The 13,816-nt window shown below is 38.0% G+C and overlaps 1 protein-coding gene across 1 annotated transcript; it reads right to left on the reverse strand.

Annotated features, from left to right (window-relative positions):
• Positions 1-568: 568 nt before the first annotated feature.
• OSTC (oligosaccharyltransferase complex non-catalytic subunit) lies at positions 569-13,610 on the reverse strand. Its single transcript, XM_066279703.1, has 4 exons — positions 13,393-13,610; positions 9,640-9,733; positions 7,607-7,804; positions 569-1,122 (listed from the first exon to the last, which is right to left on the reverse strand). Exons 1-4 carry the CDS (start codon positions 13,529-13,531, stop codon positions 1,104-1,106), a joined length of 450 nt encoding a protein of 149 aa, XP_066135800.1. The 5' UTR covers positions 13,532-13,610; the 3' UTR covers positions 569-1,103.
• Positions 13,611-13,816: the final 206 nt, after the last annotated feature.

The raw sequence follows: 13,816 nt of genomic DNA on the forward strand, positions 1-13,816 counted from the left end.
TCAGACAGATGAGGACAAGCTAATGGGTAGGAGTTTTGACAGTGATGAGGAGTTGTATAAATTTTATGATGAATAAAACGAGTTCAACAACTTTATGTAATACTTTTTTTTTTCCAAATTTTGGGCCCCAAAATTAAGGTGTATCTCATACATAGGAACGTCTTATACATAGGGAAATACGGTATTTTAGGCTAAGAATTAATTGAGCCACTGAGAAATGAAGTTCGTGGCCATCAGGGAGAAGTGAAAGGCCTGGCTAGAAGAAATGAGGGGAAGCCCCTCTGGTCCAGAGATGTTTTCAGATGTGCTCAAAATGGGGTTAAGTACTGAAAACGAATGGCTGAAGGGGATTTTCATCTAACATTCCACATTTTCAACAATTCTGATACAGACACGCAGCCTGTGCTTGAGTATTTATAGGGATGTGAAGTTGCTACCTCACAGGGTATCCTGCCAACTACATTTTGAGATCTTAGGCCACCAATAGTAGCGAAAGTCACAAGATGGGACTAAATAATTGCAGACCAAAAGGTTAATATCATCATTTAAAAAACAAAGATAAAAGGTGTTAATTAGAAAAATTATTTATTTCTGCTCCTTTCATACACCGTATTGCTCAGGAAACAGTCTTGCACACGTATCTGAAACACACACTCTGTCTGAAGGCGAAGCACCATAGGAAAGCTGATCAGCTGTCCACAGTTCTCAGCTTAGGGACCCTGCTTTCTGCTATTACATTAATTTCTGAAACTCAGAAATGTCATCTCCAAAAAAGGTTAAGAGGGTTGTAAAAAATAATCACTCTATTGAATATTACAGTTGTAGAATGGAGTATATTTTCCTTAAGAAATTAAAAACTGAAAAGAAAATGCCACTTAACATCACGGGTTTGTCAGTGTAGGTCAGCAGGAAAAAACACTGGGAGAAGCTTGTCTCTGATACTAGTCCGAGCTTTAATATACCTCCCATGTTTTCTACTAGATGCTTCGTCTCTGCTGCTTTTCATCCTTCTCCACATTTCATATCAGAGGATTGGTATGGCCTTTAAAACTTCATTACCAGGAGCAAAGCCAGAATCCACAGATTTCTTCTTAAAAGGCACTCTAACCCATCAGATAGCCCCTATAGAAACAAAATTTATAAACACAAAGTGAAAAGGAAGCAAATTTCAAAACGCACAAATTTTATGAAGAAACTATGACAATCTGAAAATTGTGTGATTCCTTTTCATGGTTCTTAGTTCATATCTTGCCCCTCCTCTGAAAGTATTTTATCAAGTCTCAGTTCCATTACTCTTTCCTCTCAAAGGATAAGGTTACAAACCAATATGCTAAACAATACAAAATGGGAAAAAAATAAATAAAAGAAAATGTTATGTAAGTCAGAACTGGAGTCTCACAATTGCAATAAAAATCATGAACCTTTTAATGAAAAGCTGGTTTGATTTTCTAAAAACCCTAATATTAACCAAAGGAGAAAGTGGGAGGATCAGGAGCTAATCACTGAGCCCTCGAACTCCCAGTAAACAGTGTGCAGAAGCATTGGCCGCAGCACCTCTACCCCTTTAGGAAATGTCCAGACAGCAGGGAGGGGCCGTAGCTGCAGCTGTTGAGCAGGTCAGGTTTTTTGTGGATCAAACAGGAGATCGTTTTACTAAACGAATAACTTAGGCCCTGAACTCCCTTTTAAATTGAAGCATTAAGTTTGGTTTTTTCAAGTTCCAAACTTTTTTCTTTGCAATAAATCCTTGTAACCTATTGGTAAAGATTTGCAGGATCAGGGGGGAAAAAAAGAAAGACTGTATAAAGCTATCCACAGTAGGGCTTAAAATACCCTGTCTCCACCGATACTTTCATAACTTCCTCCTTGGACCCTGCCTCTAACCCTTAGTGGGTAAGCCTGGGCAAACGTGACTGTTTCCCTATTGGTCAAATGGAGTTACCTCAAAGGGTTTTAAGGACTATATAAGAGAAACTTTATCTACAGTAAATGCTACTCATGGTAATTAAACTCTCAACAATGTCAGCTGCTATTATTAGTTCAGAATCAAGTTTCTTCAACTGTAATGTTAGGAATCAAAATTCTTCAGAGGGTTGAGATCTGAGACAGTGCCTGGCACATAGCAGACACTCAAAAATGTAATGTTCCTCTATTTTGGCGCCTGGACCCACTTGTTCTACAGGGCTTATTAGATCTGTGTGCAGCCATAGCAATTTCTCTAAAATTCATTATCGCTTTTTCTTGTGCTGTGTCAGCCTGCCCAATCCAAACCCCGACTACAGAGAGAACTATTACCTCGCACAACCACCTTTGGGACAACTCTGATACAACCCAACACTTCTCCCCTAACCCACCCCCAAGAAAAAAACTGAATAAAAAATAAAAAGGCTCTTAGGATATTGACCTTGAAGATCACATAAATTTGCTACTATAATGCCTGATACTTCACAAAAAAACATACTTTAAGACTTAAACTTCCTAAGAAAAAATAGTTCAAGATGATTTTAAGGTAGTATCCACCAATATCTGCACCAGGAGAAGTTACCCAACAGCTAGCTCACAGCTGACAATCGTAAAGTACTGAGGATTCTTGAGGGATGTTGCCTGTCATCTGCGTATGCAAGCATGCACTTCTGGACATCCTCTTGATATGTTATGTTGTGATATCCTTCCTGGTAACTAGTGGGTGACCTATGCTTATGTACTATAAATCCATGGATTATTGTCAACCTAAATTTAAATGGCAAAGAGTAGTTAAATGGACAAATCCTTGTTCAAAGCTATCAAACACACATAGTCCCACCTTAGGAAAAATTGGTGAAGCATTAAGAAATATAATGCTATAAAGATACCATGTTGGAAGAAAAACAAAAACAAATATGCCAATTACTTCTTGGCAGGAAATAATAAATTTGTTTCAAGATATTTACTGTTATCTCCTGGAATCATTTAGTAACTCTTCTCATGCCCCCCAAAATGTCACGATCTTTACTCAGGCTTGTGAAAATTTTACACAAGTAGAGTTATTGGTGAATACAAGTAACTAAGTAATATAAGCATTATAGGGAAATAAAAGTAAATCAAGAACTCAAAAAACTATCAGACATAGAAGCCAGAATGATCTATTTAACCTTTATTGTAGGATATTCATTCTTTCCAAGTGCCGTCTGTATATAGGCAAGGGACTGTGTTAGATTGGCACTAACACAGAAATTCCTCAAAACACTTGCATTTAACCCCTGCAACACTTCTAAAAAGGTGGGTGAAATAAATAATGTCCTCATCTGCAGCTGGAGAATGTGAGACTTGGGGGCACTTTTGTGGTTCGCTCAAAACCCCACGGCAAGAAAAGAACAGAGCCAGCATTAAAAACCAAGTGAGCCGGACCTGTGGTGGCGCAGTGGATAAAGCGTTGACCTGGAATACTGAGGTTGCCGGTTCAAAACCCTGGGCTTGCCCGGTCAAGGCACATATGGGAGTTGAAGCTTCCTGCTCCTCCCCTCTTCTCTCTCTCTTTCTCTCTCTCTCAATCTCTCTCTCTCTCCTCTAAAATGAATAAATAAATAAAAATTAAAAAAAAAAAAAAAACCCAAGTGAGTTCTGGTCCACTCCTGGTCCACTACCTTCTCCAATGGTCCTAAAACAGAAATCTCACTTTCTTTGTTTAGAAACAGAAATTGCTTATTTACTTATTTTAAAAATGGTGGTCATAATTCAATTTGAAACAGAATTTTAGGATTTTATCTTTTCAATGAAAACACTAATAATTAATATTAATATTGTGCTTGAGAGCACACATAAAACACTCAATTTTGACAGTAACTTGGAGTCACATAAGTAACTTCATTTAATAAGACTGGAATCTGAGAGTCCGTAGGATCAATCCAAATTCTCAGCAAAGCAGCAGCCCCAGCCAGGCTGGCCTCCAAATTCCTCACTCCTCCAACCACACACCATCCTCAGCAGCTGTATATTTTGCTTTGTTAGAATTCCCTCTCCCCTTTGCTAACAATAAACCCTGGATAGGAGATTTCACTGAAACAGCCCAGCTTATTCAGATGCTAGACTCTCTACAAGCTTAACATTTTAAATAAAGCTCCAAATCTAGAAGCAAATGAAAGAGACTCAAACACCTTCAAGAACTGTGAAAAAGCTAGGCCACCAAGTTCTCCTGCAGCCAGAACTGATTCCAAATGCAATCAAATAGCTAGGTTATCCACTCTTAAATCACAGAATAACCAAAAAACTGCGAAGGAACAAGGGAAGGATGTAATTACAATAGCTTACACTGTTAGCGACGAGAAAGACAGGTTATACTGAGGAAATAGACTAAAAAACCGAGAAGTACTACTATGTCTACTATAAGTGTGAATGTAAAATGACCAAGTCAAGAAGGCAAAATTATGTTTGATATTCAGTGTTCAGAAAATAAGTTATCAAATAATAAATATTTCCTAAATACAAATGTAAATGTTAAGGAAGCACTAAAACAAACACATTTGAAAGAGGTCTGCCGAAAATGAGTAAGATCAAGTTTTAGTGCATGTAGGATTAAACTTCACTTACATGGAAGATGCATATATGCATCATCCTATTCCCTAAACCATGTTAATTTAAGTAAAATACTTTTACACTCTAATTTCTTATTTTTCACCCCCCCCCTTCTAGGAAGCCTCTTTTCTGAACCGATTCCATGATTCTAGGATTTATTCAGGGGCTCCCCCCAGCTTTTCTCATCAGGCTTAACAAACACTAATTCAAATGACTAAAAAGGCAGTTTTTGCCAGTCTGAGTAAAGCAGGCCTTATATCTTCAATGATATAATCTATATAGACCAAATCTATTTGGTCTATTTTATATAGCTTTACAACAGACATGCCTAAATGTAGAAGCCCAACCCTCCTCTCCCAACCAACCACTTTGCCTAATTTTAGGCCATTACACCATAACACAGCAGGCCATCTTTCATTTTTTTAAATTTTAAGATACTCCAATTAGGTCAAAAATAACCTAATAGTGGAGGCTAAAGAGAATCTAATGACCATTCATTATTTTCTGGAAGAACCAAGTACAGATTTATACCAAAGTCTTCTACCCAGTGTAAACATATTATTTGAGCCTGTATACATTTTAAAGGTACCTCACACACATAACTTCATATATATTATCTTATGAATATTAGAAAAGTTTTATTTTCAAAATGAAAATTGCTCCTTTGTAACTTTTTGCTAGTACAATAATAATATTAGATACTAAAATTTGATTTTTCATTTAAACACATTATCATGTATGCAAATGGTCAAAAAAATAGTTATATTTGTTTAGTGTTCATGTTTCTTCAAATGGCTAGGCATCAAAGGCATGTTTTAACTTGTAAAATTTTATCAGTAGGGGAGACATGAGGTCTTTAAAAAAGCATAAATCAGAAACTATAAAATTAAGAGTACCATTCATCACTCTTGTTTTCTCTTTTTTAAAGGTGCTTCTTGCTAAAGATGATGAGCTCTTTGTGAAACAGCTCAACACTGGAGGTTACCGTGCTGACTCTCGTAGCATAGCCATCCTATCTCAGATGCTGGCAACTTATCTAACCTGAAAAGACCTATGGTTACTCTTCCACTTATTATGTATCAAGCTGTTTATACCTGTTGGGATCAAAGGTAACGTATGTACAAGAGAAAGACACATCCCCTCCTTGCTGGTGGTACAAACCACAACCCTACTGTGTGCAATACATAGGCTCACAAACCTGGCTCATCACTGTGTTTGAGGCCTGCAATATTCCAGAAAATGCAACACAGTTAGTTCTTCTGTCTTTTCTGAAACTGTCCATTGTTTCTCTCCACTTCACACCTAAGGTATCTGACATTAGGATCTGCAGATGAGAAATCATATCAAAGGAGGAACTATAAATTCCTTCCTCTCAAAAATTTAAATCCTAGAGTTACCTGTATGAACAGTTACAGAAAGAAGCAATTTTCTACAGATCACTGTTCTCCTCTGATTATACCTAAACATAATCCATACCTGAGACCAAGAGAGTATTCCCTATTTCCTACTGTTGACTCAGTCAACAATATTAGATAATGGCCTACAGAATGGGGACAGGAAGACAAATGTTAACATAAGTAACTACAACAGTAAGATGGAAGCAATCCAGACAATTAAACACTTAGCACAGCATTTTAGTAAGTAGTCCATAGCTCTATTATCCTAAAGGTCAAAAGCCTGAGCTAAAAGAAAACCACCCTCACATCTAAGAAGAGGTTCTAAAATCACTAGGAAGATTGGGAAGCTTAGGAAGAATGAGAATAAATCTGGCTCTGTGGGCAAAACCAGCCCACTTCTGTGGTGCTGTGTCTCCAAAGGTTCTGTTAACTTTCAATAGCCTCCTTACCCTCCCTAGGAGCCTTTTCTCCTCTCGCCTTGCTGTGGAAAACTTCAGCCTCTTCCAGCACACCTCTTTCAACAGTAGCAGAAAAAAGAGAAACAAAAAGAGAAGGCTCGAGTACCTAACTCTTCATACAATTTAGGCAATGGCCAAAATTGGTTACCCTGGACAAAACAAGAGCCACCAGCAGAGGAGTCTGAGGGAGTTACATGGCCACACTGACAAAGAACACTGTGCTCTCTCTGCTGTCCTTCAGAGCTCAAGGGGAACCGCAACTGCAGGACAAGCACTCTGACCTCAGGGGGAAGTCTGCTCAATTCCCCCAGATGTGCTGCAAATAATAAACAGGTTAAGCCATAGAACAAGTAAACTTGTGAAATCCAAACACATTCCTATACTCCCTTTATTACCTTATAATAAAATAAGGTTCTAATAATAAAGGTTCTTATAATAAAATATCAGTTCTAAGAAATCAGTGTTGACACTTGATATTAAACATATGCTCTAAAAAATGAATTTCCTAGGAGCTCATTTTTGTGTAGTATGCTGCTCAAAGTTCCTATAGTTACTTACTGATGTACCCACAGGTGGAATCACATTACAGGGAAATGGTCCACATCTCAAATTAATGATCTTAAGTGGATTTATTATAAAAGTAGCCATAAAATGAATTTATCTTTGTTCTAAAGATATTCTAAGTTTTCTGAATCAAAAATGATCTAACTATATATACCTGTATACACACACACACACACACACACACGAATAAAACCTCTTCCCATCTTTTGCGGAGATAACAACTCCCCTTTCCCGCTCAAGGCTTAATGGGCTTTCCTTATACTAATATCAAAAAGCAGCAGCAATTAAGGTCTTTAGAGTATTCCCTAATATCGCCATTACTAGTAGAATCCTGTATGTTACAAGCTTTCAAAAGCACAGTAGAGAAACAGTGGTCAGTGATGCAAAAGCAAAATAAAATAACTAAATTTTCTCATGAACATGCATGAGGATAACAATCAGAAAGACCTACTGGTCTCACTTTTGCTACTAACTATAGCTATAACCTTGACCACGTCACACACTATTTTAGTTCCCAAAATTTTCATGTTTAAATGAGTTAAATTAAATATATAATTTTATGTGACCTAGGGAATTATTTTACCAATTTGCAAAAGAATTTAAGATGCTGATAACACAAAGTATTTAATAACTTACGGCAGTTTCATTCTCATGAATACTCTGGCCATGAAAAAACTCAATAGGACACAGACGAATCCAATGAACAGAAGAAGAAATCTATTGAGTTTTGGAATGTTGGGAGCATTGGATCGGTCTAGGATTATGAAACCTAAACCTCCCATTGTAAACAGGAAGCTGGATGCGAGTCCCTCCATAATATATTGTCCATTTACTCTGAAAAGAAAGACCACAGCAAAATAAAAATTGACAATTCCCAGAAAAACAGAACACTTTTTCCTTAGATTGAAATTCCCACTCCTGCTAAACCATTTTTGTGCTAATTTTTTATTCTTACCCCTAAACTATTTTACTGTACTTCTGGACATTCATTTCAACAAATACTTATTAAGAGCTCATTACGCGTCCGGTAAGTACTGTTGTAGGTCCTGAAGCTGCACTAGTGAGCAGAACAGACAAAACTCTGTCTTCACGGAGCACTTATCAAAAAAAGTCTTAGAACCTCGACTAACACAACTGTTTATTAAAATCAATACTCACATTTTAATTATTAGCTTAAAAAGCCAATTATTGTATGCATCTGAATCATTTACCCAGACCCTTAGTTCCGCTTTTAAAAGGTAGGCTATTTAGCCTGACCTGTGGTGGCACTGTGGATCAAGCATAGACTTGGAATGCTGAGCTCGCCGGTTCAAAAACCTGGGCTTGCCCAGTCAAGGGACATATGGGAGTTGGTGCTTCCTGCTCCTCCCTCCTTCTCTCTCTCTTTCTCTCTGTCTCTCTTCTCTAAAATGAATAAATAATTTATAAAAAAATTTTTTTTAAAGTTAGGCTATTTTTTTTTTTTTTTTTTTTGAGAGGAGAGGGAGAGACAGAGAGAGAAAGAGAGAGAGAGAGGAGAGACAGAGAGAAGTGGGGGAGGAGCTGGAAGCATCAACTCCCATATGTGCCTTGACCAGGTAAGCCCAGGGTTTCAAACTGGCGACCTCAGCATTTCCAGGTCGACGCTTTATCCACTGCGCCACCACAGGTCAGGCAAGTTAGGCTATTTAAATTCCTATCAATTTCAAGTTAATTTTGAACTGCTTGGAAATGTTTCTGTCTAGAAAAATTTTTATAATAATTAATAAACTTCTAGTTCCAAAGGGAAAAATTTTAAAGCAATGTTCCTAACTAAGGCTCCATGAACACCCACAAGGATTTCCAGTGATCTATAAGCCCCTGTAATTATATAAATTTTTGTATATTATTTGTAACTGATTTTTAGAGTACATGGACCTCCAAAAGCAAATCTTTCTGTTAAAGGGATGATTTATACATGGGCATAAGCAAGGAAGGTACATATTTTTCGTGAACTCATTGCTTTAACTGAAAATTCAATACACGCACCGGGTTCAAGATTCAAACTGCACAAATGCAGATACTACCATCAAGACCACCTATGATCTAGCGCCCCTCCCCAGGGAATCACGATAGCCTTTCCAGGATATCCTCGAATATACAGCTTTGTTCAGGCAGACAGTTATCAACCGGATTGCAGAGAGCAATATAGCAAGCATTGCTGAAGGGAACTAAACTACACTGGAACGAAGTTGCACTGCTGAAATGGAATTCTCAGGTCTCAAAATTTACGTTTCTTATTTAATAACACATATTCCTTAAACGGCCATATAGTACAGTACAGTGCCACACTTACCACTGCACCTTGAAAGTGGCCACAGAGGGCATGTAACAATGGGCATGCCTAATTCCAGTAAAGATTTACTGACAAACTGGTTTGATTCCAGAATAGCCTACCAATGTATTTTAAACTGATACCCTCCTTTTAAAGAAGTGATCACATCACTGTGAAATGTTACTACCTAATAAATGAACATATGATATACTTCTCTTACTCCTTCCCACTTCTTGCCATTTCTGAATTTAGCGTTTTAAAACAGCTACTGTCTAAATACAGATGGACTCCATGGGTTTCACTACATTTTTAAATAAGCAGGCGTGGGCCAGCAACCTTCTTTCCCATCACCAAATCGTTCAAAAAGTTCTTTTACCTGTAGGCCAAGAAAGCTACTGGTCTCTGATGCCCGTGTTCATCAGTCATAGAGCCAACACTCGGAGGTTCAACAATAACATCATAAATTATTCCTGTATGAAAAAAACAACAGTAGAGATTTAGATTGAATGCCTAATTTTTAAAATAGGATTAGTTCTTTTCTGTCTCTACAGTGCTTTTATATTTAAATAAGGTTGTTTTGATATATTATTATAATTAAATGAGGCCCAGCTAAGGAGTACACTTCAGATAAAACCATTCAGAAACTCAACTCAGTATTTTAGAATGACTTATAAAACAATGTTCTCTATAAGAGTTACCAGTATTTCATAAAAGAAATTCATTCAATAATTGTTTCTAATACTCAAGAATGATGCCACAATAAAGATTATATTTTAGTTCAAGAAAATGTTCCACATAAGCATAGATCTGTTTTTAAATTATTGAGAGCTACCAGAGAAACTTTTTTTGCTTACGTGTAAAACAAAAGATACATTTCACATCATTAGTACTAGAGATTCATAATCATTAACGTTAATGTCTATCAACATTTTAAGTTGTTCACATCTCCCACTGCCAACATTTGCATTTCTCCACTGTTCTCCAACATGCCCACTTCCAGCTTTTCCTTAAGCATGGGTTGTGTCTCGCTCCCCAATTACTAACAAATCATATTGGAATTCCCTAAACCCTACTCCCCCATCTACGAACTGGTACCTGCCTCTATCCTTACCTCTTTCCCTTCAGCTCCAATCAAGGAAAAATCTCTCCTCCTATGAAGGTGTGATTCCTTCTCCAATTATCAGGACCTTATCCCCTCATGCCTCCTCAGAAACTTTGTTCCTTTGGATATCTCCTCGCCCTCCCGTATTTTCAACCCGTCCTTCTCCACATCAACCTGCCCCTGACTCCAAACTGCCCTAGCTAACATCCCCTTTCTAAGTTTCTGTTTTGAAAGGGAGTCAGGCTTCCTTCCGGGAAAAAAATTTTGGCAAATTTGCTGTCTACCCTTCCTCACTTACCCTTCATTCTTCAACTCACTCCGATCTGGCTTAGGCCACCACTGCTATCACTCTTGCAAATGACATCTATGACTTCCATGTTGCTCAACTCAATGGCCACTTTTCAGATCTCATCTTAGAAGCTTTCCCAGCAGCGCTCGATCCAGTCTCCTAAATCCATTTTCTTGGGATAAAAAATGGCTTCTCGTGGCTTTTGTAACACTCTTGTCCATTTCTTGCTACCATTCTAGCTGAGCCTCCTCTTCCATAAAACTACTAAGTGTTGGAAGTTCCTTAGGACTTGATCCATTGTATATTTTTCTACATTCTCTCCCAAATTGAACTCATCTTTTCTTAGTGCTTTCAACTTTATTTATGACTCTCAATGTGTCAACACCTATCAAATAATGTTAGCACCATTAGAATTAGATTTAAGCTCCCCAATAACAGGGATTTTGACTATGTTCAAGATCTGACTTATGGGTGGGAGTCAAAAAACATCTGTTATTGACCAACTTGCAACACAGACCTCTCTTCTCAGTGCTAGACTCACTCCTGTACATTCACATATCCAACTACATTGCTCACAAAAAATAGGGGATATTTCAAAATGAATATGAAGCTATAAAAGATCCCCTAATTTTTGTGAGTAGTATAATTATTACTGGCTATGTCCAACTATTATATATCCCAAAGTGACTTCCAGTTCACAATTCTCCACCAAAAAAAGACTTCATTTCTTCCTCTCAGAAAATGACTTTCATCTACTCAGATGCTCAAACCAGACACCAATAAGACTCCTTCATACTTCACTCGCCCCCTACAACCAATCAACCCAACCAAGACCTACTAAATCCACTTCAAAATATTCTTCATTATATTCTTCTCCATCTCCACTACCATCAACATGGTCTGATCTGAGTCAACTACAAAACCCATCTAAGTGGTCTCTTGGTCCTGTATCTATCTGTCCATACTTCCCCCTCTCCTAGTTGTATATCCTTTCTCCTAATCCATGAGATTTTGACTAACATGTCATTTCCTCAGGAACCACCAATGTAAATAATATTCCCAACTCCCACTCTTTTTTAATAACCTCTTGTTTTTTTCCTCCGATGCATTTATGACATTTTGCAATGAAAAAAAAATTAATCTAACAGAAAAAAAAAAGCGTGTGTGATATTTAACATGTCTCAGCCATGACATTATAAGCTTCAGGAGGGCAGGGTCCTCATCCGTTTTATACATTGTTATCCCCAATGCCTTGTGCCTGGAACTCAATGGGGGAGTGATACATTATTTGCTGAATATTTCTCTGCAATAAGTAGTTTATTTATAAAAGTACACTCAGTTTTTCAAACAGATTCCTTTCCAGTGACAAAAAGAATTTTTTGTATGAGAAACCTCAAAGCCTTGGCCACTAAAAAGTATCTTTTTTACTTTCCCCCAAGGGGCTGGGGCAGAGAATCTCCCCATTACAACAATCAACAAGAAAAAGGTAGCCAGAATGAAAACTGTGAGACTTCTAGCAAAGGCTAAAGGTCCCAGAAGGGTTACAGGAAAGAAACTACCAAATAAAAGCCCATGAAGACTCCATTTCTTATTTAAAAAAAAAAAAAAAAAAAAAGACACATGTATTTTAAATTTCATTTATTCAGTGCAGTACCTATTAAAGTACTAAGCAAACATCAGTGCTAATGCAATGCTAGGATGGTATCTTACCAACATAAAAAAAAACACTTAAAATTAATTTATTTAAATGAGCTCAAGCAAACTGTCAATATTCTGGGGGGGGTGTGTAATTCAAAGATACATTCTAGAACTAATCCTTCATAGTTTCAAATTATTCCTTCTTCAGGACAACTATTCTCACATAAAAATACATGCAAATGAAAATGTCTCTATTATTCCCTTAAAATGAGAACCACTTTTACTCTCCCTAACCGGTAGAACTTGAATTTTATAATTTCCAAATTAAATACCCTACTTCCCAAAATCTAACAGTAGCCCAGCTGAGTAAATTGCAGAACTGCGACTCGAAAGGGTGGTGGCTCTGAAGAGATTGTAGCTGGACTGCCAACTCACCACTGTTCAAAGCAACGCCCCTTCTGCAACTTTCTATACTTTAAAAGTACATGATAAAATATGTTTTTAACAGTAATGCTATTTTCCTTATTCTTTACATCTTTAACTTCTGCTTTCTGAAATACAATACAATCTGAAAATCTATTTCCAATCTCAAATATTTATAAAAACTGTGTTTTTGGAAAATTCCATTCATAGTCATTGTTGACCTGGGCAGGAAGCAACACTGAACCCTCAGGTCTGAGCTAACAAACTTAAGAATTCTCAGGTCTCTTCCAAGGCTCCAGCGATCGGAGACAAAGAAAAGGTTAAGAGTCCCACAATCTCTTGACCAACCATGAAGGTAAAATGGGCCAGACTAGACTTTCCCAATCTAGACCTTGTCAAACAACTTCTGGCAATCAATAAAAGAGCAATGATCTGGCCTTGAAAAATATATTCGATTTGGATGCCTAAGCTAAGAGGCTAGGAGAAGAAAAGCAATGGATGGGAACACGAGCGCTGTCAAGAAAGGACAGGACGCGAGGGCAAATAAACCTCTGGGCTGATAAAACATGGGACCCCAGAACTTCTCCCCTCCCTCCGAAAAGATCCAGAGCGGAGCGATGCTCGCTCCGGGGCGGGTGGGCTCTCCACGCCTCGGCGCCTCTCGCGCCCCAAGTTACCTCCGGTGATGAGGAAGTAAGACACCACCACCAGAGCGTACACCGTCATGGCCGACGGCATGTGCACCCACGGCGGCTTCTTCAGCTTCAGATTGGGGCATTCCAGCACTAAGAATGGGACTCGGTACAAAGTCTCCATGCTGGTGGTGGCAAAGGCAGCTCTCGGACTCAAGCCCCACGCGCCACCCAGATACGGGACAAGCCTTCCTTTCTCCGGCGCGTGCGCGGAGAAGGTACGCGCAAGTCCGCAACGCTTGGTGGCAGTTTAATATCCCTAGAAGAAAATAAGAAATTATATTTTAAAACCCCAAAAAATAAAGCATTAAATCTACATAGTATTGAATATTTTTAAACATAAATTTGAATAAGAAGTTCAATTGTCGCTAATGAATTAGCGTGTAGTTTATGTACCTTCAAAGACCTG

The sequence above is a fragment of the Saccopteryx bilineata genome, chromosome 5 (genome assembly GCF_036850765.1).
Source record: "Saccopteryx bilineata isolate mSacBil1 chromosome 5, mSacBil1_pri_phased_curated, whole genome shotgun sequence".
In the NCBI taxonomy this organism is placed as follows: Eukaryota; Metazoa; Chordata; class Mammalia; order Chiroptera; family Emballonuridae; genus Saccopteryx; species Saccopteryx bilineata.